Source organism: Erythrolamprus reginae, chromosome 9 (assembly GCF_031021105.1).
Source record: "Erythrolamprus reginae isolate rEryReg1 chromosome 9, rEryReg1.hap1, whole genome shotgun sequence".
NCBI classification, from domain to species: domain Eukaryota; kingdom Metazoa; phylum Chordata; class Lepidosauria; order Squamata; family Dipsadidae; genus Erythrolamprus; species Erythrolamprus reginae.
In genome coordinates, this window is record NC_091958.1 from 55,831,422 (window position 1) to 55,858,513 (window position 27,092).

At 43.8% G+C, this 27,092-nt stretch overlaps 1 protein-coding gene across 1 annotated transcript in view; it reads left to right on the forward strand.

Moving 5' to 3' along the window:
* Positions 1–364: 364 nt before the first annotated feature.
* The window catches only part of MICALL2 (MICAL like 2), a 32,346-nt gene continuing 5,618 nt past the window's right edge, over positions 365–27,092 (forward strand). Inside the window, exons 1-13 of the mRNA XM_070761371.1 lie at positions 365–1,409; positions 12,015–12,063; positions 15,974–16,115; positions 17,052–17,242; positions 17,758–17,879; positions 19,396–20,082; positions 21,979–22,229; positions 22,507–22,579; positions 23,520–23,659; positions 24,192–24,341; positions 24,501–24,565; positions 24,693–24,816; positions 26,376–26,466. Coding sequence (XP_070617472.1) covers positions 1,267–1,409; positions 12,015–12,063; positions 15,974–16,115; positions 17,052–17,242; positions 17,758–17,879; positions 19,396–20,082; positions 21,979–22,229; positions 22,507–22,579; positions 23,520–23,659; positions 24,192–24,341; positions 24,501–24,565; positions 24,693–24,816; positions 26,376–26,466 — 2,228 coding nt within the window. The 5' untranslated portion in view covers positions 365–1,266. The remainder of the gene's footprint in view (positions 1,410–12,014; positions 12,064–15,973; positions 16,116–17,051; positions 17,243–17,757; positions 17,880–19,395; positions 20,083–21,978; positions 22,230–22,506; positions 22,580–23,519; positions 23,660–24,191; positions 24,342–24,500; positions 24,566–24,692; positions 24,817–26,375; positions 26,467–27,092) is intronic.

Consider the following 27,092-nt stretch of genomic DNA (forward strand, 5'->3'; position numbering starts at 1 on the left):
CGACTTTTTCAAAGCTGCTTTTTTAAACGGGGGTGGGGGAGAGACTAGTACCAGAAACCGCCTGCGAGCCTGGCCCCCTTTTGCAAAGCCTTCCGTTCTGGCGGAGGGGGCGGGGTGTTGCTCGCCAAGCTGCTTTGGGCTTCCCTTTGCGAGCTTTTTTTTGGGGGGGGGGGGGTTCCCTTTCCCAATCTGCCTCTTTTGCCCCCCCAGGACCTTGCAAAGCCATTTCCCCCCCAGCTGCACTCCAGCAAAACCGAACCCACCCCTCCCCCTCCCCAAAAGCCCCCCCCCCCAATCCGAGGCCCCTCCCCAGCTGCAGAGGATGGACGGGGCTCGTCTGGACCCCCTCCAGGAGATCCAAGCCGAGTCCGGAGGGCGCAAAGGCGGCTCGGCTTCTTGCTGCGCCCTTCCCCGCGTCGGAAGGCGGAGCCGGCGCTTCTCGGGCCGGGCCCCTGCGCTCCCCACCCCGCCGCGGCCATTGGCGGTTCTGCCGGACCGCGGATCCGGAGGCTGCGGGGCTCCGCTTGAACAGCGCCGGATTGGGGCGTTTGGAGAGCTCCGCGCGCGCTCCGGCCGCCCGCTGAGGGGGCTGCGCGGGATCCTCCTCCTCCTCTTCCTTCCCGCGGGAGAAGCGCGCAGGGCGGCTAGATCGCGCCTCCTCCCAGCTGCGCGGCCGCCCCTCCGGCCTTGGAGGCGAGGCGAGGCGGGGCCGGCGACTGGCCGGAGGAGGCGTGAAGATCCCGGCGGAAAGTGAAGTTGGCGCTGCCCGCGGACAGAAGAAAGTTCTTTGCTCTTCTTCTTTTTCCTCCTCCTCCTCCTTTCTTTCTTTCTTCTGGAAAGGGGGAGAGGGCGGAGAGGAGGAGAAAAAGGCGCAGCCCCCTCCCCTCTTTCCCAACCTAAACCTTTCCTCCCCGGAAAGAAGAGCCCGACGCTTCTCGCTGCCTTCTTCCCACTCCTCCTTCCCGCTTTTCTCTCCATCCCTCTTTCCTGCTCGATCCTCCACTCCTCTTTCCTTCCCTCTTTCCTGATCGTTTCCCCCTTCCTGCTTTTGCCCCCATTCCTCTTTCCTGCTCGACCCTGCACGCTCCTTCTTCCTGATTTCCTCTCCACCCATCCCTCTTTCCTGATCCTTTCCCACCCACCCCTCCTCTTTTTCTTTCCTTTCCATCCTTTCTTCCTGCTCCTTTCTCCCCCACCACTCCTCCTTCCCTCTTTCCTGCTCGGTCCCCCCCCCCCTCTCCAAAGCCCCCCCCCCCCCCATTCAGGATGTCGCCCACCCAGGCCCTGCAGCTGTGGTGCAAGCAGCAGTGCGAAGGCTACAAAGACGTCTCCGTCACCAACATGACCACCTCGTTCCGGGACGGGCTGGCCTTTTGCGCCATCCTGCACCGCCACAGGCCGGACCTCATGTGAGTGACGCCCGGGGGTGGGGGGAAGCGGGGAGGGGAGCCTGGGAGGAGGGTGGGGAAGGACCGCTCGCTTTTTTTCCCACGCGGAAGTTAAGGGGAGGGTCCAGCTCCCAGGCAGAATGGAATGGAAGGATGAGTAGAGTAGAATAGAATAGAATAATGAATAGAATTGAACAGAATAATGAATAGAATAGAATTGAATAACGAATAGAATAGAATAATGAATAGAGTAGAATAGAATAGAATAGAATAATGAATAGAATAGGAAAGAGTAATGAATAGAATAGGAAAGAATAATGAATAGAATAGATTAATGAGTAGAGTAGAATAGAGTAGAGTAGAATAGAATAGAATAATGAATAGAATAATGAATAGAATAGAATAATGAACAGAGTAGATTAGAATAATGAACAGAATAGAATAGAATAATGAATAGAGTAGAGTAGAATAGAGTAGAATAGAATAATGAATAGAATAGGAAAGAATAATGAATAGAATAGATTAACGAGTAGAGTAGAGTAGAATAGAATAGAATAATGAATAGAATAGAATAATGAACAGAATAGAATAAAATAATGAATAGAGTAGAATAGAATAGAGTAGAATAGAATAGAATAATGAATAGAATAGAATAGAATTTTTTCTTGGCCAAGTGTGATTGGACACACAAGGAATTTTGTCTTTGGTGCAGAGGCTCTCACTGTACACAAAAGAAAAGAGACATTTGTCAAGAATCATAAGGTGCAACACTTAATGATAGTCTGCGTACAAATAAGCAATCAAACCATATTAACAACCAGTCAATAATAATTGTAAGGATACAAGCAACAAAGTGATACAATCATACTGTCATTAGTGGGAAGTGATGGGAATGAGAAGATTAATAGTAATAGTAATGCAGCCTTAGTGTTGAGGGAATTATTTGTTTAGCAGAGTGATGGCGTTCGTGGAAAAAAACTGTCCTTGTGTCTAGTTGTCTTGGTGTGCAGGGCTCTGTAGTGACATTTTGAGGGTAGGAATTGAAACAGTTTGTGTCCAGGATGCGAGGGGTCAGTCAATATTTTCCCCGCCCTCTTTGTGACTCCTGCAGTCTACAGGTCCTCAATGGAAGGCAGGTGGGCAGCCCTTGTTTTTTCCTGCAGTTCTGAGAGCTCCACGTTTGGGATTAACCCATGCAGAAAGTTGTTTGTGTTTGTTTATTTGTTGCTTGGTTGGTTTGTTTGTTTAGGTGTGGTTTGATGCTACATAGCTATACCATAGAACCATCTTTGGGAGCAGAGTGTATTTATGAAGAACTTTGCATTGGATTTATGCATTTCTTCCATTTTATTTGGGTCTTGCCTTTATTATATTTGAAAAGAATGCATTGAAAAGATTTGGCCTCAAAGAGTTGGCAGAGCACTTTTGGTGGTGGCATCAATGTTTGTGTTGGTTTTATTTTGCTTTCCGAAAGAGCCAAGGATGAAAGCAGTTGCTCAGATATTATAGAATGTACCAAAAGTCAGGTTCCATAAACAGTTTATTACAGTATAATAAATTCCATTAAATATTCAAATGGGTTTCTGTTTTCCGATTAAGAAAAATGCTCCCTTATGCCTGTGATCCCTGACCTTTGAACATTGTTATGTGCAGTGACAGCATTTTCTCTGGGAAAAACACAATTAATAAATTAACTAATAAAGCAGACTGGGATTGGCCAATCAGACCCGACCCATAGTTAGCTCCATAGATGTGGCAATTTCGTACATATATAAAATAAGATTTCAGTAGATGATAGACAGACAGACAGACAGACAGACAGACAGACAGACAGACAGACAGATATTTAGATGAGAATGATAGATAGATAGATAGATAGAGAGAGAGAGAGAGAGAGAGAGAGAGATGAGAGAGAGATAAAAGACAGACAGACAGATAGTTAGATGAGAGACAGATGAGAGATGGTAGATAGATAGATAGATAGACAGACAGACAGATAGATGAGAGAAAGATGAGAAATGGTAGATAGGTAGGTAGGTAGGTAGATACGTAGGTAGGTAGGTAGGTAGATAGACAGATACACAGACAGACAGACAGACAGACAGACAGATATTTAGATGAGATAGATAGATAGAGAGAGAGATAGAGAGATAGAGAGAGAGACATAGAGAGATAGAGAGATAGAGAGATGACAGATAGATAAACAGGCAGGCAGACAGACAGACAGGCAGGCAGGCAGAGATAGATAGATAGATAGATAGATAGATAGATAGATAGATAGATGGATAGATAGATAGATAGATAGGTAGGTAGGTAGGTAGGTAGGTAGATAGGTAGATAGATAGGATTAGATAGAGAGATAGATAGAGAGCTAGAGAGATGAGAGGGAGAGATGAGAGATAGATAAACAGGCAGGCAGGCAGGAAGGCAGGCAGGCAGAGAGATAGATAGATAGATAGATAGATAGATAGATAGATAGATAGATGGATGGATGGATGGATGGATGGATGGATGGATAGATAGAGATGAGAGATATATATCTGATAGATAAACAGAAAGATAGATATTTAGATGAGAGAGAGAGATGATACATGATAGATAAATAGAGAGAGAGAGAGTATCTTAACTGTTCTGACACCCCTCTTGTAAAACAGACCAATGAGTTTTTTACTTGAATCCAGAATGAACTTTGAGTTAGAACCAAGCCCAGTATAATAACACCCATTATCTGGAATAGTATTCCCCCGTCTAAATAATAATTTTTTAAAAACCAGTTAACGTTCAAGAGCCAACAAGTATTTGCCCTTTCTTGACACATTCTACGTGTGTCCCCTTTGCAATGAGGACAGAGAGAAAACTCGTTTATTTCCCAATTTTCCCCACCAGATTTTACCAGTCTGACATCATTCTCAGTGCAACCACAAGAGTCAAGAGTTTGTGAGCAACAGGCAAACTCGCTGTGGCTGGACACATATTTGTCATTTCCTTCCATGTGACTGACCCCAGTGAAGAAACCCACCATCCCCCATGGAATGCTAAGACCGCTGGGAACAAAGCAACCATTCTGATCTCCTGTTTGTATCTCTTGAAGAAAGCCACAGAGTCTCTCTCTCTCCCTCCCCTCCTCCCTCCTTTCCTTTTCCTTCCTTCCTTCCTTCTTTCTTTTCATCTCCTTCCTTCCTCTCTCTCTCTCTCTTTCTTTCCTTCCTTCTTTTCTTTTTCTTTCTCTCCCTCTCTCTTTCTTTCATTCTCTCTCTCTCATTCTTTCCTTATTTATTTATTTTACATATTTATTAATTAGATTTCTATAAAGCCATATTCACAACAAAGTAATACATAACATGTAGAAAATTAAATTTAAAAACATACCAAGACCCCAATATCTTAGAAAACCAGTCACTTGTGTTTAGGCAATTTTCTTTCTTTCTTTCTTTCTTTCTTTCTTTCTTTCTTTCTCTCATTCTTTCCTTCCTTCTTTTTCTTTCTCTCCTTCTCCCCCCCTCTTTCATTCTCTCTCATTCTTTCCTTATTTATTTATTTTACATATTTATTTGTTAATTAGATTTCTATGAAGCCCTATTCCTCGGACTCAGGGCAGCTCACAACAAAGTAATACATAACATGTAGAAAACTAAATTTAAAAACATACTAAAACCCCAATATCATTAAAAAAACAGACACTTGTGTTTAGGCAATCTTTCTTTCTTTCCTTCCTTCCTTCCTTCTTTCCTTCTTTTCTTTTTCTTTCCCTCCCCCTCTCTTACTTTTTTGTTCTTTCTTTCTCTTTCTTTTTCATACAAAAAAGGACTGAGAAAAAGAGAGAGAGAGTGAAAAAAACAACAGACTGAAAACATGAAAACACACATTAACTACATGGGAAAAGAACATAATATGTATTTATCTCAATGGGGAAATCATTAAACTCGGACGCCATAAAATAACATTTAATCATGGTTGATACGGTTGAAGGCGTCTTATCTAGAACAACCTTTGACTGATAGAAAGCCAGCTGCCAAAAGCTGGTTCTTGCTTGGGCAGGGCCTAAATTGATTAAAATTAAATTAAATCCCTAGCAGAATTCTGGCGGTGTGTTTTTCCTTCGTGTGCTAAGTTTCTGCATTCAGGGATGGATTTGAGCAGTGGTTCTCAACCTTTCTAATGCCGCAACCCCTTAATACAGTTCCTCCTGTTGTGGTGACCCCCAACCATAAGTCTAACGCCAATTCTCCCAACAGAGCTTGAAACTGATTGGCAGGAAAGTCAGAGAGATACTCCCACTGTCAACGCCTGATTGGTTGGATTGTAAAAATAGGTTCCAAGGCGCCAGAATAGAAGCTTTAGTTCCTACCACCATGGGAAGGATGGTCTTAGGTGACCCCTGTTAATGGTCCTTCGACCCCCCCAAAGAGGTCCCAACCCCCAGGTTCAGAACCACTGGATTGGAATAGAAACATAGAAACATAGAAGTCTGACGGCAGAAAAAGACCTCATGGTCCATCTAGTCTGCCCTTATACTATTTCCTGTATTTTATCTTACAATGGATATATGTTTATCCCAGGCATGTTTAAATTCAGTGACTGTGAATTTACCAACCACGTCTGCTGGAAGTTTGTTCCAAGCATCTACTACTCTTTCAGTCAAATAATATTTTCTCATGTTGCTTTTGATCTTTCCCCCAACTAATCTCAGATTGTGTCCCCTTGTTCTTGTGTTCACTTTCCTATTAAAAACACTTCCCTTCTGGACCTTATTTAACCCTTTAACGTATTTAAATGTTTCGATCCTGTCCCCCCTTTTCCTTCTGTCCTCCAGACTATACAGATTGAGTTCATGAAGTCTTTCCTGATACGTTTTATGCTTAAGACCTTCCACCATTCTTGTAGCCCGTCTTTGGACCCGTTCAATTTTGTCAATATCTTTTTGTAGGTGAGGTCTCCAGAACTGGACACAGTATTCCAAATGTGGTCTCACCAGCATTCTACATAGCAGGATCATAATCTCCCTCTTCCTGCTTGTTATACCTCTAGCTATGCAGCCAAGCATCCTACTTGCTTTCCCTACCGCCTGACTGCACTGTTCACCCATTTTGAGACTGTCAGAAATCACGACCCCTAATCACCTGGTGGGAAAGTAGGCAGCAAAGTAATTTAATAAATACATAAATTAGAAGGCTAGAAAGTTTGCAGAAAACTAAACCGCGATGACGTAGTGGTCCTTTTCAAAATGCAGTTCATAATATTTGCCTCGAGATATGGTCTGGAGAAAGTCCATTGCCCTGTCGATCAAACGTAGCTACCTTCTAAATACACTGCTCAAAAAAATTAAAAAAAAGGGAACCCTTAAACAACACAATATAACTCCAAGTAAATCAAACTTCTGTGAAACCAAACTGTCCACTTAATAAGCAACACTGATGGACAGTCAATTTGACATGCAGACGCCATCTTGATGTTTTTGACCTCTCGGACATCCCTCGGGACGCCCCCCATTCCTTAACGCTTCGGACCCTTGCCGCCTGCGTGGACGTTTATCTCGGCTCAATGAAAAAGAATTGGAAAGCCCCTTGTTTGTCTTGAAATTTTAAATTAAAAAAAAACCCCACCGCATCCATTTCAGAACAGATGTTTGCAGTGACACTTGGAGAGGCGGGTTTAAAACAAACAAGGGTTTGTCGGGGATGTAAATGCTCTGCGTCACCCAGCTGATGTTTAGACGTCTTCTGCTAACAGCCTTGACAACTGTTGGCTGTTTACATTTCGATGTCACAACGTTTGTGAGCGAAGCAGGCGAGGCAGAATGGAACTGATGGGAGGATGGAGGGACCAGTGGGGTTAGTAAGTTTATGCCCTATTTATTGAGTACTTAATAGTTTCTGTATTGTCCTTCCTTCCCGAGTACCTTAGTAGGATCCTTAATTACTTTGAAAATAGGAAAGAATTAAATGCTATGTTTTTACCCATACAATCCTTCTCTAGAACAGAACTTTTGTAGCAATGAAAAAAAATTGAGCTACTTGCCTAACCTGTTATCGTACTGAACCTTGTGGGTTCAGTATCAAACCTTAAAATGTGATTGTGCCCCTCAACAAAAGAACAAAGGGGATGCCACAACCAGTCGGATGTTGGTGTGTCACCCTTTCATAAATTGCCTCCTGTGCATTGAGTCTTCGGAGAGGGGCGACATACAAATCTAAATAAATGAAATGAAATGAATGCAGACATGTGCATAATTCAGTCAAGGCCTTGGGAATGCCATGTTACTCCAACACTTCGCAGTCTGCATTGGTTGCCGATCAATTTCCGGTCACAATTCAAAGTGTTGGTTATGACCTTTAAAACCCTTCATGGCATTGGACCAGAATATCTCCGAGACCGCCTCCTGCCACACGAATCCCAGCGACCGATTAGGTCCCACAGAGTGGGCCTTCTCCGGGTCCCGTCAACTAAACAATGTCGGTTGGCGGGCCCCAGGGGAAGAGCCTTCTCTTTGGCGGCCCCGACTCTCTGGAACCAGCTCCCCCCAGAGATTAGAATAGCCCCCACCCTCCTAGCCTTTCGTAAACTCCTTAAAACCCACCTTTGTCGTCAGGCATGGGGGAACTGAAATATCTCCCCTGGGCCTATACAATTTATGTATGGAATGCTTGTGTGTATGTCTGCTTAATAATGGGGTTTTTAAAATATTTTAAATTGTAAATTATTAGATTTGTTATGAACTGTTTTTTATTGTGTTGTGAACCGCCCTGAGTCTACGGAAAGGGGTGGCATACAAATCTAATAAACATAAACATAAACAAACATAAACACCTGGAATCCTGCATTCAGTTTTGGTCGCCACGATGCAAAAAGGATGTTGAGACTCTAGAAAGAGTGCAGAGAAGAGCCACAAAGAGGATTAGGGGACTGGAGGCTAAAACATATGAAGAACGGTTGCAGGAACTGGGCATAGCTAGTTCTTCTCATTAAACTTTAAAAATCTTTATAGTTTAATGAGAAGAAGGACCAGGGGAGACATGAGAGCAGCCTTCCAGTATCTCAGGGGCTGCCCCAAAGAAGAGGGAGTCAAGCTATTCTCCAAAGCACCTGAGGGTAGAATGAGAAGCAACTGGGTGGAAACTAAACAAGGAGAGAAGCAACTTAGACCTAAGGAGAAATTTCTTGATTATTAATTAACAATTAATCCATGGAACAGAAGTTGCCTCCAGAAGTTGTGAATTCCCCAACACTGGAAGTTTTAAAGCAGATGTTGGATATCCGTTTGTCTGAAGTCGTGTAGGGTTTCCTGCCTGAGCCGGGAATTGGACTAGAAGACCTCCAAGGTCCCTTCCAACTCTGTTGTTGTTGTTCTTCTTCTTCTTATTATTATTATTATTACTATGAAGAAGAAGAAGAAGAAGAAGAGGAGGAGGAGGAGGAGGAGGAGGAGAGGAAGAGGAAGAAGAAGAAGAAGAAGAAGAAGAAGAAGAAGAAGAAGAAGAAGAAGAAGAAGAAGAAGAATGTTGGTTTTGTTTTCGTGGTTCTCCTTACCCAGAGCAAGCTGAGGTTGCCCCTGAAGACCAAAAGGGCAACTTGGTGTCAGTCTTCCAAATTCTTTCTGGTGAACTTCTGGCAGATGTGAGATTTAAATCAGGGCTCCGTGGCTTACTTGGCTCGTGGTTAAGTTGTAGTGATGTGCCAACTCCTTTCAACGGAGTAGTTGGCTTACTTCTTCTGTATTGGCAGAACTGCCCTGAACCCTGGTTGAAATAATACAATTGTAAATCAGAATACTATTCGCATTTGGTCTGGGTTTCCCTGTAAAATCCTGAGAATTCCCGAGAATTCAGTAAAAAGTTCTTGTATTGACATGTAGGTGGATTGCCTGCCTCCTTAGATTTATTGCTTATATTGCCAAAACCAAACTTGGGATCTCTTCAGATTTATTGTTTACATTGCCAAAACCCAGACTGGAAATTCCATCTCTCCCCAAATTCCTTCCCGCACCTCTTCCGGGTAAAATCTTCCTGGTTGTTACCCAAGAGGTGTGACTGTTCAAACCTCCTGCAGGCATTTTCCTGAATTCGGTTGAATTGTTTTCCGCCCTCTTCCCAACCTGTGTTTAATTTTATTTCCACGAGTGAATTGTTGCAGCAAAAACAAGCAAACCAAAAAATCCCATGTATTGTCCAATGCTTGGAAGTGGGATCTTTAGTTTTTCTCCTATCAACCCAAGTTAGGTCCCACAGAGTGGGTCTTCTCCGGGTCCCGTCAACTAAATAATGCCACTTGGCGGGACCCAGGGGAAGAGCCTTCTCTGTGGCGGCCCCGGCCCTCTGGAACCAACTCCCCCCAGAGATTAGAATTGCCCCCACCATCCTTGCCTTTCGTAAGCTACTTAAAACCCACCTCTGCCGCCAGACATGGGGGAATTAAGACTTCTTCTCCCCCTAGGCTGTTACAACTGTATGCATGGTATGTTTGTATGTATGTTTGGTTTTTATATATTAAGGGGTTTTAATTTGCTTTTAGTATTGCATTATTATTGTATATTGTTCATGATTGTTGTTAGCCGCCCCGAGTTTTCGGGGAGGGGCGGCATATAAATCCAATAAAACTTGAAACTTGAAATGCCATAGGGCAGTTATGGCGAACCTATGGCATGAGTGTCACAGGTGGCACATAGAGCCATATCTGCTGGCACACGAGCCATTGCCCTAGCTCGGCTCCAATATGCATGTGTGTGCCGGCCAGATGATTTTTGGCTCGTACAAAACTTTCAGTTTTGGTCACCACAATTCAAAAAGGATGTTGAAATTCTAGAAAGAGTGCAGAGAAGAGCGACAAAGATGATGAGGGGACTGGAGGCTAAAACATATGAAGAACGGTTGCAGGAACTGGGCCTGGCTAGTTTAATGAAAAGAAGGACCAGGGGAGACAAGATAGCAGTGTCCCAATATCTCAGGGGTTGCCACAAAGAAGAAGGACTCAACCTATTCTCCAAAGCTCCTGTGGGTAGAAGAAGAAGCAACGGGTGGAAACTAAACAAGGAGGGAAGCAACTTAGAACATAATGCATCCAGTTTTGGTCACCACGATGCAAAAAGGATGTTGAGACTCTAGAAAGAGTGCAGAGAAGAGCGACAAAGATGATTAAGGGACTGGAGGCTAAAACATATGAAGAACGGTTGCAGGAACTGAGCATGGCTAGTTTAATGAAAAGAAGGACCAAGGGAGACAATTTTTTAAAAAATTATTTATTTGTCAAACAATTATAGGGTAGTAATTTGTACAAATAAAACATTAGACAAATAATGATAAAAAAAGTAACAAAAGAAGACAATAGTACAGGGACGGTAGGCACAGTGGTGCGCTTATGCACACCCCTTACAGACCTCTTAGAAAGGGGGAGAGGTCAACTGTAGATAGTCTAAGGTTAAAGGTTTTGGGGTTAGGAGTAGACACCACAGAGTCAGGTAGTGCATTCCAGGCGTTGATTACTCTGTTGCTGAAGTCGTATTTTCTGCACTCTAGTTTGGAGTGGTTAACATTTAGTTTAAATCGATTTTGTGCTCGTGTGTTGTTGCGGTTGAAGGTGAAGTAGCAGTCTTCCAATATCTCAGGGGTTGCCACAAAGAAGAGGGAGAACCTACTGTATTCTCCAAAGCAACTAGAACAAGAAGCAAGGGGTGGAAACTAAAGAAGGAGAGAAACAAATTAGAAACTAAGGAGACATTTCCTGACAGTCAGAACGGTGGATCAGTGGAACAGCTTGCCTCCAGAAGTTGTGAATGCCCCAACACTGGAAGTTTTTAAGTAGTGTAGGGTTTCTTGCCTAAGCAGGGGGTTGGACTAGAAGACCTCCAAGGTCCCTTCCAACTCTGTTGTTGTTGTTTTATTTTATTTTATTATTTTATTTTTATTTATTTTATTTATTTTATTTTTTATTTTATTCCTTGTCCAATATACAATACATATGGAAGAGAATAGCCATTAAGTAATATATATATAAAGATAGAAAGTAAAAAAGAAGAGAAGTAGATGGGAGGGAGAGAATATATATGATATAAGAGATAGGGAGAGAATATATATGATATATTTCTTTAATAGGGGAGGGAAGTTAAAAGAACAAGAAAAAATCCAACCCAAAGGCACCAATTACCAATATTTTCTGAAAGAATAATAGCAGATCCGGTTGGAGCTTTTGACCAATTGAAAATGTCTGCTTCATAATCCACTAGGAAATTTCCCCTTATTAAAAACACCCATTTATTTATTTATTTATTTATTTATTTATTTATTTATTTATTTATTTATTTATTTATTTATTTATTTATTTATTTATTTATTTATTTATTCTTTGTCCAATATACAATACATATGAAAGAGAATAGACATTAAGTGATATATAAAAGATAGGAAGTAAAGATAGGAAGTAAAGAGGAAGAGAAGTGGGTGGGAAGGAAAGAATATATATGATAAAAGGGAAAGGAAAGACAATTGGACAGGGGACGAAAGGCACATCAGTGCACTTATGTACGCTTGTGAAGTTAGAGAGAAAGTTTGGCCTGGCAGGCACTGTAGCGGAGCAAGGAATCCTGGCCTGTTGTTACTCGTCTCTCTATAACTTTGGCTATTCTTTCTCTTTCAGCAATTTCACTTCCCTGAACAAAGAAAACATCTTTGAGAACAATGCTCTGGTAAGGTAATCCCCCCCCCCTTCTCTTTCGTTTCCTCTTCATTTCCCTCAAGGCTCTTTTCCTTCCACCTCTCTTTCCTTGACCTCAGGTAGAGTTGAGCAGAACAAGCAGATCATAAAACAAATACTCAACACCATTAACTTTCCTTTTAAAAAAAGAGAGAAAGAAATAGCAGTTTGCATGCTCTGTTTAGGATTACTCACTTTTTCCCCTGGGCTTTTCCTGTTTGTTTGCAATGTTCATGAGCTGCGTTGATGGAGAAGGTTAAATATCTGGTTTGGGCAGTTGAGGCTCCACTAATATGGAAGAGCTCCAGGCTGGAGGTCTCGAAAGAACCCCAACATCTATCCGGGAGAGGTCAAAATCTTAAAATGAAGGGGGAGATGAGGGGGATTACTCTTGAAAGTGAACTCATGTCCGCCTTCAATTCATGGCAGAGTCTAGCAAAACCAGTTTGACAAGATTTCTGGCACCTTCAATTTGCATGTAGGGGAAAGTTGTCCTAGGGTGGGGGCAGCGATGGGCTCCTACGGGTATGGTCAGGTACGCAGAACCGGTAGAAAAATTTTAGTCAGGTTCTGTCTGTCTGTTGGTCTATCTATCTTTTCTCTCTCTCTCCTATCTACCATTCTTCTATCTATCTATCTATCTATCTATCTATCTATCTATCTATCTATCTATCTATCTATCTATCTATCTATCTATCTGTTCTGTCTGGGTCCCCCCAGACGCCAACACCAACCAAAAAGAGTAGCCAGACACACTGGTAAAAAGCAAAGGCAGTTTATATAATTCAAAGCAAACACAGGTAACAAAAACTGTTCTTACAGACAGGAACACTATGAAGCTTCACAGAGGTTTCACGAAGGCCAGGCAATAAAACAGGATTCTTGCTGGCAAAAACAACTCTGGAGATAATAAAACCCACGCCTCCCCCAAGTCTTCCAGACTTCTAGGCCACAAGCCAAGATCAGAGACGCCGAGAATCGAAGCAAGGTCACAGGACTCCCAATTGATAACTCTCCACAAGACTGTAAGGGCAGGCCTGCCTTTTCAACCCTGCTGAGGAGAACCACACCCAAATCCAGCTGTTGCCAATTCAGGGATGGAAATACCTTTCTAATTGGCTCGTCGCTGCCTCATGTCTATTATAGCCTGTGCATCTTCATCCAATGAATCCAGGCTACTAGCTGGGGAGAGCCCCCCCCCCGGGGGTCTCAGGCTGCTCTCCCTCCTCCTCTTCCTGACGTTCCTCTCCCCCGTCTGCCTGGTCCTCCCCCTCCTGTTCACTGTCCTCCTCCTCTGGGCATGGATCTGGCAGAGATCCAGCCAGTCCCTGAGGAGCCTCAGGCTGAATCACAACACTATCTATCTATCTATCTATCTATCTATCTATCTATCTATCTATCTATCTACCTTTCTCTCTCTCTCTCTCTCTCTCTCTCTATCCATCCATCCATCCATCCATCCATCCATCCTGGTCCTAACAATCTTCCCGGCTTGCAGGATTTTTTCATTGCTGCTCTGAAGAAGTTTTTTTCCAGCCCTAAATCTTTGCAGGCTTGTTTTCATTGTTACTCTCTCCAAATAAAGTTTTTTGAAAGCCCTTAACCAGGGGATAAAATAATGTGCTGAAGCTGACCAGATGAATACCTGGTAGGCAGATATCCCCCCACCCCCCGTTTGCTCTGAAACCAAGGTGCATCTTATAGTCCGGTGCGTCTTATACTCCGAAAAATACGGTACCGTCCCCCTCCCCTCTAAAAACCAGATGCTTCTCCATCCCTTACTCTGTTTTTGGAAACCTGAGATCCTGGGAAAGCCAATTGTTGCGAGGAACTAAAGGCTGCCAGATGTGGTGTGTGAGAAGGAAGCCGGCTTGGACCACCCATAATCTCTGTGCCGGGTCCAACTCTCCGAGCGTGGGTCGAGGGGCCGGAGGAATGGAATGTCCTGGAGAAGGAGCGTCCACGTTGAGTTTCCGTGGCCTGGACGGTCTTCAACTCCTTGGAGCCAGGCTTGGAAACGAAATTCTTTTCCAACCACACCAAAGAGCATTTTTTCTTTTTCTTTTTAATGAGGACTAGAAGACTTGACAGCCTGTCCTTTGGGTGGCTGGATTCAATTTGCACGTGCCGGCTTCTCTTTTACTCCTGGTAGGAAGGCTTCCTCCCGTTTGATGGAGTGGCGTTTAACTCTGCAGGGAAAAGTCTCCTTCACATCAGGGTTTGATGTTCCAGGCCATGTGGATCCTTGGCAGAAGTGTGTGAACTTGACAGAAAGTGTGAAGTTTGTTTGTTTGTTTGTTTACTACTTACCTACTTTTGAAAAGTGTTCGGAAACTCCAGATCGTGCAGAACGCGGCCGCGAGAGCCATCGTGGGGTTTCCCAGATTCGCCCACGTATCTACAACACTCCGTGGCCTTCATTGGCTGCCGATCAGTTTCCGGTCACAATTCAAACTGTTGGTCATGACCTTTAAAGCCCTACATGGCATTGGACCAGAGTACCTCCGGAACTGCCTGCTACCGCACGAATCCCAGCGGCCGATAAGGTCCCACAGAGTTGGCCTTCTCCGGGTCCCGTCGACTAAACAATGTTGTCTGGCGGGACCCAGGGGAAGAGCCTTCTCTGTGGCGGCCCCGGCCCTCTGGAATCAACTCCCCCTGGAGATTAGAGTTACTCCCACCCTCCTTGTCTTCCATAAACTACTTAAGACCCACCTATACCGCCAGGCATGGGGGAGTTGAGACACCTTTCCCCCAGGCTTATTATAATTTATGTTTGGTATGTATGTGCTGTTTGGTTTTTAATTATGATAGGGTTATTAGTTTTTTTAAATATTTATTTATTTATTTTATTTATTATTTAGATTTGTATGCCGCCCCTCTCCGCAGACTCGGGGCGGCTCACAGCAGGAAATATTAGATTTGTGCCAGTATAATATTGTTTTTATCGTTGTTGTGAGCCACCCTGAGTCTTCGGAGAAGGCAGGCATACAAATCTAATAAATTATTATTATTATTATTATTATTATTATTATTATTATTGTTGTTGTTGTTGTTGTTGTTATTTACTTACTTACTTATTTACTTCCTTACCTCCTTATTTACTGCACAATTTGCAATTTCTGAACGTTCTTCGAAGGTAGCTCCATGGAGAGAGCATTGCAATAGTTGAACCTTGAGGTGATCAGGTGGTTATATACCACTTCATAGTGCTTTACCGCCCTCTCTAAGTGGTTTACATAGCAACAGCAATAGCATTTAGACTTATATACTGCTTCATTGTGCTTTTACAGCCCTCTCTAAGCAGTTTAGAGTCAGCATATCAGCCCCAACAATCTGGGTCCTCATTTGACCCACCTCGGAAGGATGGAAGGCTGATTCAACCCCAAGCCAGTGAGATTTGAACCACCAAACTGTATCTATCAGTCAGCTGAAATAGCCTGCAGTACTGACCTCTAACCACCTCACCACCTCTGTTCATTGGGGGCAGGGACTCTGTATCAGTTGGGACTCTGTAGCCGAAACAAAATACTTTCTCTTGAGAATCAAGGATGTTCTCACACCTGGTTGGAAGGAGGGGGCGGATGTCATCATGTGGCCAGTCCTCATCGTGATTGGACCACGTGACTGATGTGTTTTGAGAAGGTGGAAAACCTTTTTCTTTTAATTTGATGAAAACTGCGGGAACCCTCAGAGTCGGTTTTCATCAGATGGGTGCCAATATAATATACCCAATAAAGCTGTTCTTTGAGGAATCCACCTGCCTCCACGTTTTGCTTGTTACTTGGATCCCTGACCCCAGGACTCGGGACCGGAACTTGTGTGCGGATTTGGCTGTCCGACAAAATAGCTTGTCCGCTGGGTTAAAGAGAAGGACATCATCTCAATTTCTCTCTTCGCAGGCTTTCCAAGTTGCAGAGAAGGAGCTGGGCATCCCGGCTTTGCTGGACGCTGAAGATATGGTGGCCCTCAGAGTGCCCGACCGGCTGAGCATCCTCACATACGTCTCCCAATATTATAATTACTTCCACGGCAAGTCGCCCAGTGAGTATCTCTCTATCTGTGTTCTCTCTGTCTCTGTTTTTCTGTCTATTTCTCTCTGTCTCTTCCTCTCTGTCTTTTTTCTATGTCTCTTTGTCTCTGTTTGTCTGTGTCTCTCTTTCTCTCTGTGTGCGTGTCTCTTTTTCTCTGTCTCTGTCTCTCTCTCTCTCTGACTCTCTGTCCCTGTTTCTCTCTGTGTGTGTCTCTTTCTCTCTATCTCTGTCTCTCTCTGTATGTGCATCTCTTTCTCTCTGTCTCTGTTTCTCTGTCTCTGTTTCTCAGTCTCGGTCTTTCTATCTGTCTGTCTCTCTCTCTCTTGGTCTTTTTCTCTCAGTCTCTGTTTCTCTGTCTCTATCTCTTGGTCTTTTTTCTATGTCTCTCTGTCTCTTTCTCTCTATCTGTCTCTCTCTCTCTGTTTCTATCTCTCTCTTTTTTCTATGTCTTTCTGTCTCTTCCTCTCTGTCTTTTTTCTATGTCTCTCTGTCTGTCTCTCTGTCTGTGTGTCTCTTTCTCTTTATCTCTGTTTCTCTGTCTCTGTCTCTCTTTCTCTCTGTGTGTGTCTCTTTTTCTGTCTCTGTCTCTCTCCCTCTTTCTGATTCTCTGTCCCTGTTTCTCTCTGTGTGTGTCTCTTTCTCTCTGTTTCTGTTTCTCTGTCTGTCTGTCTGTTTCTCGGTCTCTTTTTCTCAGTCTCGGTCTCTCGGTCTCTCTCTCTCTCGGTCTTTTTCTCTCTGTCTCTGTTTCTCGGTTTCTATCTCTTGGTCTTTTTTCTATGTCTCTCTGTCTGTTTCTATCTCTCTCTTTTTTCTATGTCTCTCTGTCTCTTCCTCTCTGTCTCTATCTCTGTTTTTCTGTCTCTCTGTCTCTCTGCCTCTGTTTCTGTCTCTGTTTTATATGCCTGAGGGGAACCTTGGCATCTCAATCCTGTTCCTTTTCCCGCAGTTGGGGGGATGGCTGGAATCAAGCGCCCGGCTTCCCAGCCCAGTGAGCAGCCGACCGAGAAAAAAATGGTTCCCGAACCGAAGGCCCCGAGTTCAAGGCAGCCAGCCCGCCCCCCTCCTCTTCTTGAGCCCAAAGCAGAGCCAGCTGTGGTGGGACGGAGGCTGGGGACGGAGACCACGCCGACTGTCGAAGTACGTAACACCTTTTTGGTCCTGGCGGCTGATTCTCTCTCTCTGTGTGTTTATGACAGCTGGGTATTTCAGAATAGAACCTCCATGGATCAACAGAGTGTATCTTAGGGTGTTTCTTTTTAATTAACCAGAAATTAGCAACAAAAAAAAACATTGCAAATTTTGATGGTATGGATGCCATCCTATCATAAAATATGAAGCTAAACAAAGTTAGAGTGCAGCACTACAGGCTACTTGAGCTAACTGGTAGCTGCAGTCCAGCAGTTCAAATCTCCCCACCGGCTCAAAGTTGACTCGGCCTTCCATCCTTCCCAGGTGGGTCAAATGAGGACCCACATTGTTGGGGGCAAGAGGCTAATTCTGTAAACTGCTTAGAGAGGGCTGGAAAAGCACTAGGAAGCGGTAGATAAGTCTAAATGCTATTGCTATTGTTGAGAAATCTCTTCGTAAAAGAGGGAAGGGTCTCTGGCGTGATGGAAGCCCCTTTTGAATCCCTGTTTTCTCCTGCCTCCCAGAGACGGGTCTTAGCCGAGAAGAACAATGCCCAACCGAGCAATTGTGCCATCTGCGGAACTCATGTCCACTTGGTGCAGCGCCTCCTGATGGACGGAAAGCTTTATCACAGGAATTGCTTTAGGTATGAGCCTGCGGGCTATTCGATCTGCAGCTGGCCTTGCCCCCTCCTATGCCGTGCTTCAGGGGTCTGGTTTGGGGAGGAGTAAGGATGCTCTATGTATTGGGAGGTGACCGATTAGGTCCCACAGAGTTGGCCTTCTCCGGGTCCCGTCGACAAAACAATGACGTCTGGCGGGACCCAGGGGAAGAGCCTTCTCTGTGGCAGCCCCGACCCTCTAGAATCAACTCCCCCCGGAGATTAGGACTGCCCCAACCCTCCTTACCTTTCGCAAATTCCTTAAAACCCACCTTTGCCACCAGGCATAGGGAAAGTGATTCCCCTTGGCCGCTCCGTTTTATGTATGGTTTGTGTTGGGTTGTATGAGTGTTTTTAATCAAACGGTTTTAACTGTTTTGCTTTTTTAACCATTGGATTTGTAGTTTGTATTTCTGTTGTGAGCTGCTCCGAGTTTTCGAAGAGGGGCGGCATTCAAATCAAATCAAATCAAATTTGAATCAGGTTTATTTATTTTTATTTATTTATTGGATTTGTATGCCGCCCCTCTCCGGAGACTCGGGGCGGCTAACAGCAAAAATAAGACAGCGTATAATAATAATCCAATACTAAAAACGATTAAAAACCCATTAATATAAAAAGCAAACATACATACAGACATACCATGCATAAATTGTAAAGGCCTAGGGGGAAAGAGTATCTCAATTCCCCCATGCCTGACAGCAGAGGTGGGTTTTAAGGAGCTTACGAAGGCAAGGAGGGTGGGGGCAATTCTAATCTCTGGGGGGAGCTGGTTCCAGAGGGCTGGGGCTGCAACAAACAAGTCTCTTCCCCTGGGTCCTGCCAAACGACATTGTTTAGTTGACGGGACCCGGAGAAGATCCACTCTGTGGGACCTAACTGGTCGCTGGGATTCATGCGGCAGAAGGCGGGCCCTGAGATAATCTGGTCCGATGCCATGAAGGGCTTTATAGGTCATAACCAACACTTTGAATTGTGACCGGAAACTGATCGGCAACCAATGCAGACTGCGGAGTGTTGGTGTAACATGGGCATACCTAGGGAAGCCCATGACTGCTCTCGCAGCTGCATTCTGCACGATCTGAAGTTTCCGAACACTCTTCAAAGGTAGCCCCATGTAGAGAGCATTACAGTAGTCGAGCCTCGAGGTGATGAGGGCATGAGTGACTGTGAGCAGTGAGTCCCGGTCCAGATAGGGTCTCAACTGGTGCACCAGGCGAACCTGGGCGAACGCCCCCCTCGCCACAGCTGAAAGATGTTTCTCTAATGTGAGCTGTGGATCGAGGAGGACGCCCAAGTTGCGGACCTTCTCTGAGGGGGTCAATGATTCTCCCCCCAGGGTAATGGACGGACAAATGGAATTGTCCTTGGGAGGCAAGACCCACAGCCACTCCGTCTTGTCTGGGTTGAGTTTGAGTTTGTTGACACCCATCCAGGCCCCAACAGCCTCCAGGCACCGGCACATCACTTCCACTGCTTCAGTCCCCAATTTCTCTTCCAGGTGCAAAAAATGCTCCGGCACTTTGCAGAGCGGGAGCTACAAAGCCGGGCTTAGGCCTGGAACCTTCTTTTGCAATCGTCACACGAGAGATGAATTCACTCCGGTTCCTCTTGCCCAGGAGAGCCGGATGGAGACGAAGAAGACCATCGCTTCCAAGACCCCTGCAGGGCAGGGTGGGAAGGGGCTGGAACCGACACAGGCAGCTTCCCCAGTGCCCAAACCACGTAAGATCTTCCCGAACAACGTGACTCTCCAACCACCAGCCTCTCAGGAACTGTCCGATTCCCGGAGCCCTAAAACCAGCAAGACGTCCACAAGTCCGAATTTATCTCGCTTGCGCCCTCCTCCTGCCCCAACACCGGACCCCCCCGTGGCTTCTTCCCCTTCCACGGAAGTGCGCTCCAGAATCCAGCAGGCTCGGGAAAAGTTTCTCCAGGCGGATCCGGGTTCTTCCGGCTTTCCCGCGAGAAAACCCGAAGCGGCGAGAGATCACAGCTCGCCTGTCCAGCCCAACCAAGTTCCGGAGAAAACTTCCGAGTCTCGGACTCAGGTCTCCATCAGCAGCAGCGAGAGCAAGAAGGACGAAGCCCGGAGCATCCTTCAGCGCCTCTTACCAGGACCGCAACCCTCGTCCAGCCAGCCAGGAGGGGTTGGCACTGCAGTGCCCCGATCTTTGGCATACAACAGGTGAGCCTTGGGGATTCCACTGGGATTTACTTGCTTACTGACTTACCTGTATTTTTCAGAGTATAGGATGCACCGTAGTATAAGACAGTGTTTTTCAACCAGTGTGCCGCGGTACACTAGTGTGCTGCGAGACATGGTCAGGTGTGCCGCGAAGCTCAGAGAGAAAGAAAGCAAGAGAGAGAAAGAGCGAGCGAGAGAGAAAGAGAACAATAGAGAGAAAGAGAACAAGAGAAAGAGAGAGAGAGAGAAAGAGAGAGAAAGAAAGCAAGAGAGAGAGAGAAAGAGAGGGAGGGAAGGACAGAGAGAAAGACATAGAGGGAGGTAGGGAGGGAGAGAGACAGAGCAAAAAAGAGAGGAAGGAAGAAAAAGAAAGAGGGATGGAGAGAGAGAAAGAGAGGAAGGGAGAGAAAGAGGGAGGGAGAAAGAAATAGAGCGAAGGGGGGGGGAAGAGAGAGAGAGAGAATTTTTTTGACCAAACTTTTTTTAGCCCCCCCCTTCTCCCCCCCTTAATGTGCCCAGGGTTTTGTAAATGTAAAAAATGTGCCGTGACTCAAAAAAGGTTGAAAATCTCTGGTATAAGGCACAACATTTTGGGGAGGAAAATAGGGGGGGGGGGGAAATAACCCTGGTCAACACAAAAAAAAATCAGGTACCATATTTTTCCAGAGTATAAGATGCACATTTTTCCTCTCTAAAAGAGGCTGAAAATTCAGGTGTAACTTTTTTCCTCCTCATCCCTGACTAGATGCTAACGGTCTTCCCAGCTCTTACTGTGCAGGTTCTTCCATTGTTACTCTTTGCAAAGAATGTTTCCCAAGCCCTAAGTCCTTGCAGGGTTTTTCTCATTGCTCTAACTTGCTCCAAATGTTTCTTTCCAGCCCTAACCAGGTTACAGCTTTAAAAAAAAACTTTATTTGGAGAGAGTAACAATGAAAGAGTTTGCAAGCCAGTAAGACCTGGAAACATCATTAGCATCTGTTTGGCAGGTCCCAGGGGAAGAGCCTTCTGTGTGGCAGCCCCGACCCTCTGGAACCAGCTCCCCCCTGAGATTAGAACTGCCCCCACCCTCCTTGCCTTTCGTAAACTCCTTAAAATCCACCTCTGCCGTCAGGCATGGGGGGACTGAGATAACTTCCCCAGACCTATATTGTTTATGTATGGTATGTTGTGCGCATGTTTTTTTAAAATTACGGGTTTTTAGTTTTAATTATTATATTTGTATCGTACATTGTTTTTCTATTACTGCTGTGAGCCGCCCCGAGTCTATGGAGAGGGGCGGCATACAAATTTAATAAATAGATAGATAGATAGATAGATAGATAGATAGATAGATAGATAGATAGATAGATAGATAAATAAATAATCTGGAAAGAAACAGTTGGAGCAAATTAGAGCAATGAAAAAACCCTCCGAAGACTTAAGGGCTTGGAAAAAATTATTTGCAGAGAGTAACAATGAAAGAGCTTGCAAGCGGTTAAGAACTGGGAAAATTGTTAGCATCTGGTTAGGGTTGGAAAGAAACTTACTCAGAGCGAGTTAGAGTAATGAAACAAACCCTGCAAAGACTTAGGGCTTGGAAAACATTCTTCGCAGAGAGTAACAATGTAAGAGCCTGCAAGATAAGAGCGGAGAAGATCGTTAGCACCTAGTTAGGGCTGGATGGGGCGGGGGGGGGGGAGAGAAACCTATATTCAGAGTATACCAGGCACCCAAATTATCAGCCCCTTTTAGGGAGGAAAAAAAGTGTGTCCTATACTCTGGAAAATACAGTATATAAATTGATATGCTGGAAGAGGGCAGTTTTGGAACTCGCGCCCCCTGCTTTGCAAGGGGGGGCAGGTTCGGTCTCTTCTTAGCTCAGCCAAGAAGTTGATCACTATCTCTTCCTTCCAACAGCCCACCTTCGCCTGCCCTCTCCAGTTCTCGGGGTCTTCAACTCCCGAATCCCCCAGCTAGCAGACCCTTTAACAAGCCAACTTTTGCAGACGCCCCCAGAGGGGCAGAAACATCGCCCCCGCTTGCGAATCTCCCCAAGGACCCTAGCCACAAACCGGGGTTCGGAACTGAGCCCCAGAACAAAACCAAGGAGGGGTCCATTGCCCCATCGGCCGACGCTGGACGTAAATCGGACGCCAAGGTGGTTAAAGGTAAGACGCAGCCGTCCCTGTGCCTGCGATGGGTTGGGTTCAAATCATGATTGAAATACCCCATATATATTTATATACGTATATATAAACAACCCAGAAAATCCAGTCTGCCGCTTGAAAAAGCCCCTTTGGGACAAAACCACGACTTGGAGGACTGAGAATCTCCATCAATCCTACCGTGTTCCCCCGAAAATAAGACCCTGTGTTATATTTTTTTTGAACCCCGTAATTGAATGCTGGTTTACGCCTCACCCTCCTTTGTGTGTTTCTCATTCAGTGAAAGGTGCCTGGAGCCCCGAAGAGAAACTGGGGAGCCCAGAAGATTGGAGATCAAGGCTGAAGCCGGTCAAGTGAGTGCTGAAAATAGAGGGAAGGCAAAATAGAGGGGAATAGAATAAAAATAGAATGGAATGGAATAGAATAGAATAGAAGTAGGAATAGGAATAGGAATAGAATAGAATAAGAATAGAGTAGGAATAATAATAGAATAGAATAGGAATAGAATAGATTGGAATAGGAATAAAAATAGAATCAAATAGAATCGAAGAGAATAATAATAGAATAGAATAAAATTAGAAGAGAAGAGAATTATGGAAATAATAGAATTAGAATAGAATAAGAAGAGAATAGGAATAGAATAGAATAGAACAGGAATAAAAATAGAATCAAATCGAATCAAAGAGAATAATAATAGAATAGAATTAGAAGAGAAGAGAAGAGAAGAGAATTTAGGAAATAATAGAATGAAAATAGAATAGAATAAGAATAAGAATAGAATAGGAATAGAATAGATTAGAATAGGAATAAAAATAGAATCAAATCGAATCGAAGAGAGTAATAATAGAATAGAATAGAATTAGAAGAGAAGAGAACAGAACAGAAGAGAATTTAGGAAATAATAGAATTAGAATAGAATAGAATAAGAATAGAATAGCATAGAATTAGAGAATAGAACAAAATAGAAAAAAAACCAGAAGAGAATTTAGAAGAGAATAACAGTATAGAATGAGAATAAGAACAACAGAGTTGGAAGGGACCTTGGAGGTCTTCTAGTCCAACCCCCTGCCTAGGCAGGAAACCCTACACTCCTTCAGGGAGATGGTCATCCAACATCTGCTCCAAAACTTCCAGTATTGGAGCATTTACAACTTCTGGAGGCTTCATGTGGTTTTGATTCTATTTGATTTGCAGAGTCCGATATGGGGGCTGTCAAATTGTGCCTTAGTTGGCACAAAATTTTTGTTTTTTGGGGGGGGCATCATTGGCAACAGCTTGTCTCCTTTTCTGCAGACCCCCCCGCCAGGACGAAGCCAAGCTTCCCCCCAAAACTACGGATTTTCACAAGGTGGAGATCAACGTACAGTTGAAACCAGGACAAAGCGACACCAAGCCCTCTCTTTCGGTCGTCTCTCCGGCAGTTCCCAAATCTGGTACAACTAGATCCTGCTTTGACAGCGGTTTATTTTCCCCTTTGGGCTCCCAAAACCTTTGAAGCAAGATGTTGGTCCTCATGAAGGGGAGAGGACTCTTCATAGCCCAGTTTCCTCTATTTTGGCCTGTCTATTTGACCCCTATCTGTGGTGACTTTGTCCAATCCTGACTACGTCCTTCATGAGAAGGATCTCACCCATCGGGGGTAACTGAAAGCTGAATTCGAACTCAAGTCCATGTTCATATGTTGATCTCTCTCTCTCTTTCTCTCTCTCTTTCTCTCTTTTTCTCTCTCTCTCCCTCTTTCTCTTTCTTCCTCTTTCTCTCTTTCTCTTTTTCTCTCTTTCTCTCTTTCTCTCTCCCTCTTTTTCTTTCTTCCTCTTTCTGTCTCTCTTTTTCTCTCTTTCTCTCTCTCCCTCTCTCTCTCTCTCTTTCTCTTTCTCTCTCTCTTTCTCTCTCCCTCTTTCTCTCTTTTTCTCTCTCCCTGTTTCTTTCTTTCTCTTTCTCTCTTTCTTTTTGTTCCCGCAATAGCACCGCTGGATGTTCAATCCCAGAAGAAGAAGAAGCTCTTGGTGGCACATCTGGATGTGTCTAACAGCTGGCAGAAAGGGCAAGTGCCATGGGAATCTCCACCAGGCAAAGCAGAGAAATGGAGCCCGTCCAAAACAGTGGTGGCGCCCGGTCAGTTTCTCTCATCGTTTCCATTAAGACGCTGAGCATCCGACACTGCTGTACTACAGTTCCCATCAGCCCCAGCTAGGAGAGCCATTGCTGGGGGACGCTGGGAGTTGTAGTCCAGCCCTTGGACAGCAACTGAAATCTTTCCTTCCTGGTTTTCAGCCCAGCCGTCCCTTCCTGGAACCTTCTGGAAGCCTCCGAGTGATCCAGTGATCTCACCCACCAAGGTAGGCTCTGGGGAGTCCAGCCGAGCTGCTGACCTACCTTGCAGGGTTGTCAGCAGGGCAAACCTTTTTTGCTTTCTGCCGTGAGCCTCGGGTTGGTGGGTCACCTGCCTCTTTTGACGCCTTTCAGCTCCGCCAGGATTATGTTCCCGAAGAAGAGATCCAGAAGGAAATCCGGCAGATCGGAAGAGATCTGGACAAGTTGGAGCAGAAGGGGATCCCCATGGAGAGACAGCTGCGGGCGTGCGAGGGAGGTGAGAAGGGAACTCTGCGCAGACGGGTGGAAGCCCAAAGACCGCACTTTCCCAAGGGTCTCCTTTGGAAAAGAGATTTAAAAACATTGAGGTCTCCGGGTTTTTAAAAATTAATTAATTAATTAATTATTTAAAAAAATTATTTATTGGTTTTTACAGAATACTTCGTATTATTAGATTTGTATTGTACGTTGTTTCTATCACTGCTGTGAGCTGCCCCGAGTCTACATAGAGGGGCGGCATACAAATTTAATTTAATTTAATTTAATTTAATTTAATTTAATTTAATTTAATTTAATTTAATTTAATTTAATTTAATTTAATTTAATTTAATTTAATTTAATTTAATTTAATTTAATTTAATTTAATTTAATTTAATTTAATTTAATTTAATTTAATTTAATTTAATTTAATTTAATTTAATTTAATTTAATTTAATTTAATTTAATTTAATTTAATTTAATTTAATTTAATTTAATTTAATTTAATTTAATTTAATTAATTTAATTTAATTTAATTTAATTTAATTTGTAAGTAAGTAAATAAGTAAATAGAAAGAAAAACAAAAACAATTATGCATCTCAATGGTCATTTACAAATCAAAACCCATTTCCATTGCATTTATTGTTTACAAATCTTATTCAATATATATACAGTATACACACACACACACACAGCTCAAAGAAATAAAGGGAACACTTAACAACACAATAGAACTCCAAGTAAACCAAACTTCTGTGAAATCAAGCTGTCCACTTGGGAAGCAACACTGATTGACAGTCAATTCCACCTGCTGTTGTGCACATTCAACTTTGTACAGAACAAAGGATTCAAGGAGAATATTTCATTCCTTCAGATCTAGGATGGGTTCTTTGAGGGTTCCCTTTATTTTTTTGAGCAGTATATATAGAGAGAGCACATACATACACATGTATATATATTTATGGTGGATAAAACAAGAATATAGAAATATATAAAAGTCTCAATAAACCTAGCAGGTAAAGAAGATAGGTACGCATGTAAATAGTAGATTCATCTGGGACTATTGTCTAAATCAATATTATGTGTAAATCTGTTTTTATGTACACTAACACATTATATTATTCTTATCTTATTTCTATCTTGGATCCATTTCTACCAATTTTTCCACATCTTCTCAAATTCTTTATCATTTGTTCCCTTAATTTCCATTGTCATTTTTCCCCATCTCTACGCATTTATATATTTTCTCAATAATGTTATTTTCTAATGGGATCTTTTCCCCTGTCCCACATTTGGGCATGTGATATTCTGGACTCAGTTATTATATGCGTCATTAGATGATGGGTTTGCCTAGAAACATCGAGGTTTCTAGTTCTCATGGAGGCCCAGAAGGCTCAGATATGCGGCTTCTGCTTTTTCCTTCTTGAACAAGTTTAAGAGCGGCTTTCCAAACGAGGCAATTTTGTTTTTCAATCTGCGAAGGCGGAGATGAACCTGGCCTACCTCGCGCGGTCTGTCTGAGGATCTTTGGGATGGGGGAGGCCCCGTTTGACCTCTTTCTCGGGTCTTGTGCACAGATGATTCCGAAGACGCCCTGATGGTGGAGTGGTTCACACTGATCCACGAGAAGCAGATCTTGATGAGACGGGAATCGGAGCTGATGCACAAGTGAGTGAAACTGACCGGTTCGTGGACAGTTCTGGGCATCCAGTCTATTCTTTCACAGAAAGGGTTTTAAAAAAAATCTTTATCGAGTATATACATTAAAAGAAGGGGAGGAAAGGACAAAGAAAAACAAAAATGGTCAAAGCAATGGAAACTGCAGTTTAATGTTTCCAAATGTAAAATAATGCACTTGGGGAAAAGGAATCCTCCATCTGAGTATTGTATTGGCAGTTCTGTGTTAGCAAAAGCTTCAGAAGAGAAGGATTTAGGGGTCGTGATTTCTGACAGTCTCAAAATGGGTGAACAGAGCAGTCAGGTGGTAAGGAAAGCAAGTAGGATGCTTGGCTGCATAGCTAGAGGTATAACAAGCAGGAAGAGGGAGATTGTGATCCCCTTATATAGAGCGCTGGTGAGACCACATTTGGAATAATACTGTGTTCAGTTCTGAAGACCTCACCTACAAAAAGATATTGACAAAATTGAAGGGGTCCAAAGACGGGCTACAAGAATGGTGGAAGGTCTTAAGCATAAAACTTATCAGGAAAGACTTCATGAACTCCATCTGTATAGTCTGGAGGACAGAAGGAAAAGGGGGGACATGATCAAAACATTTAAATATATTAAAGGGT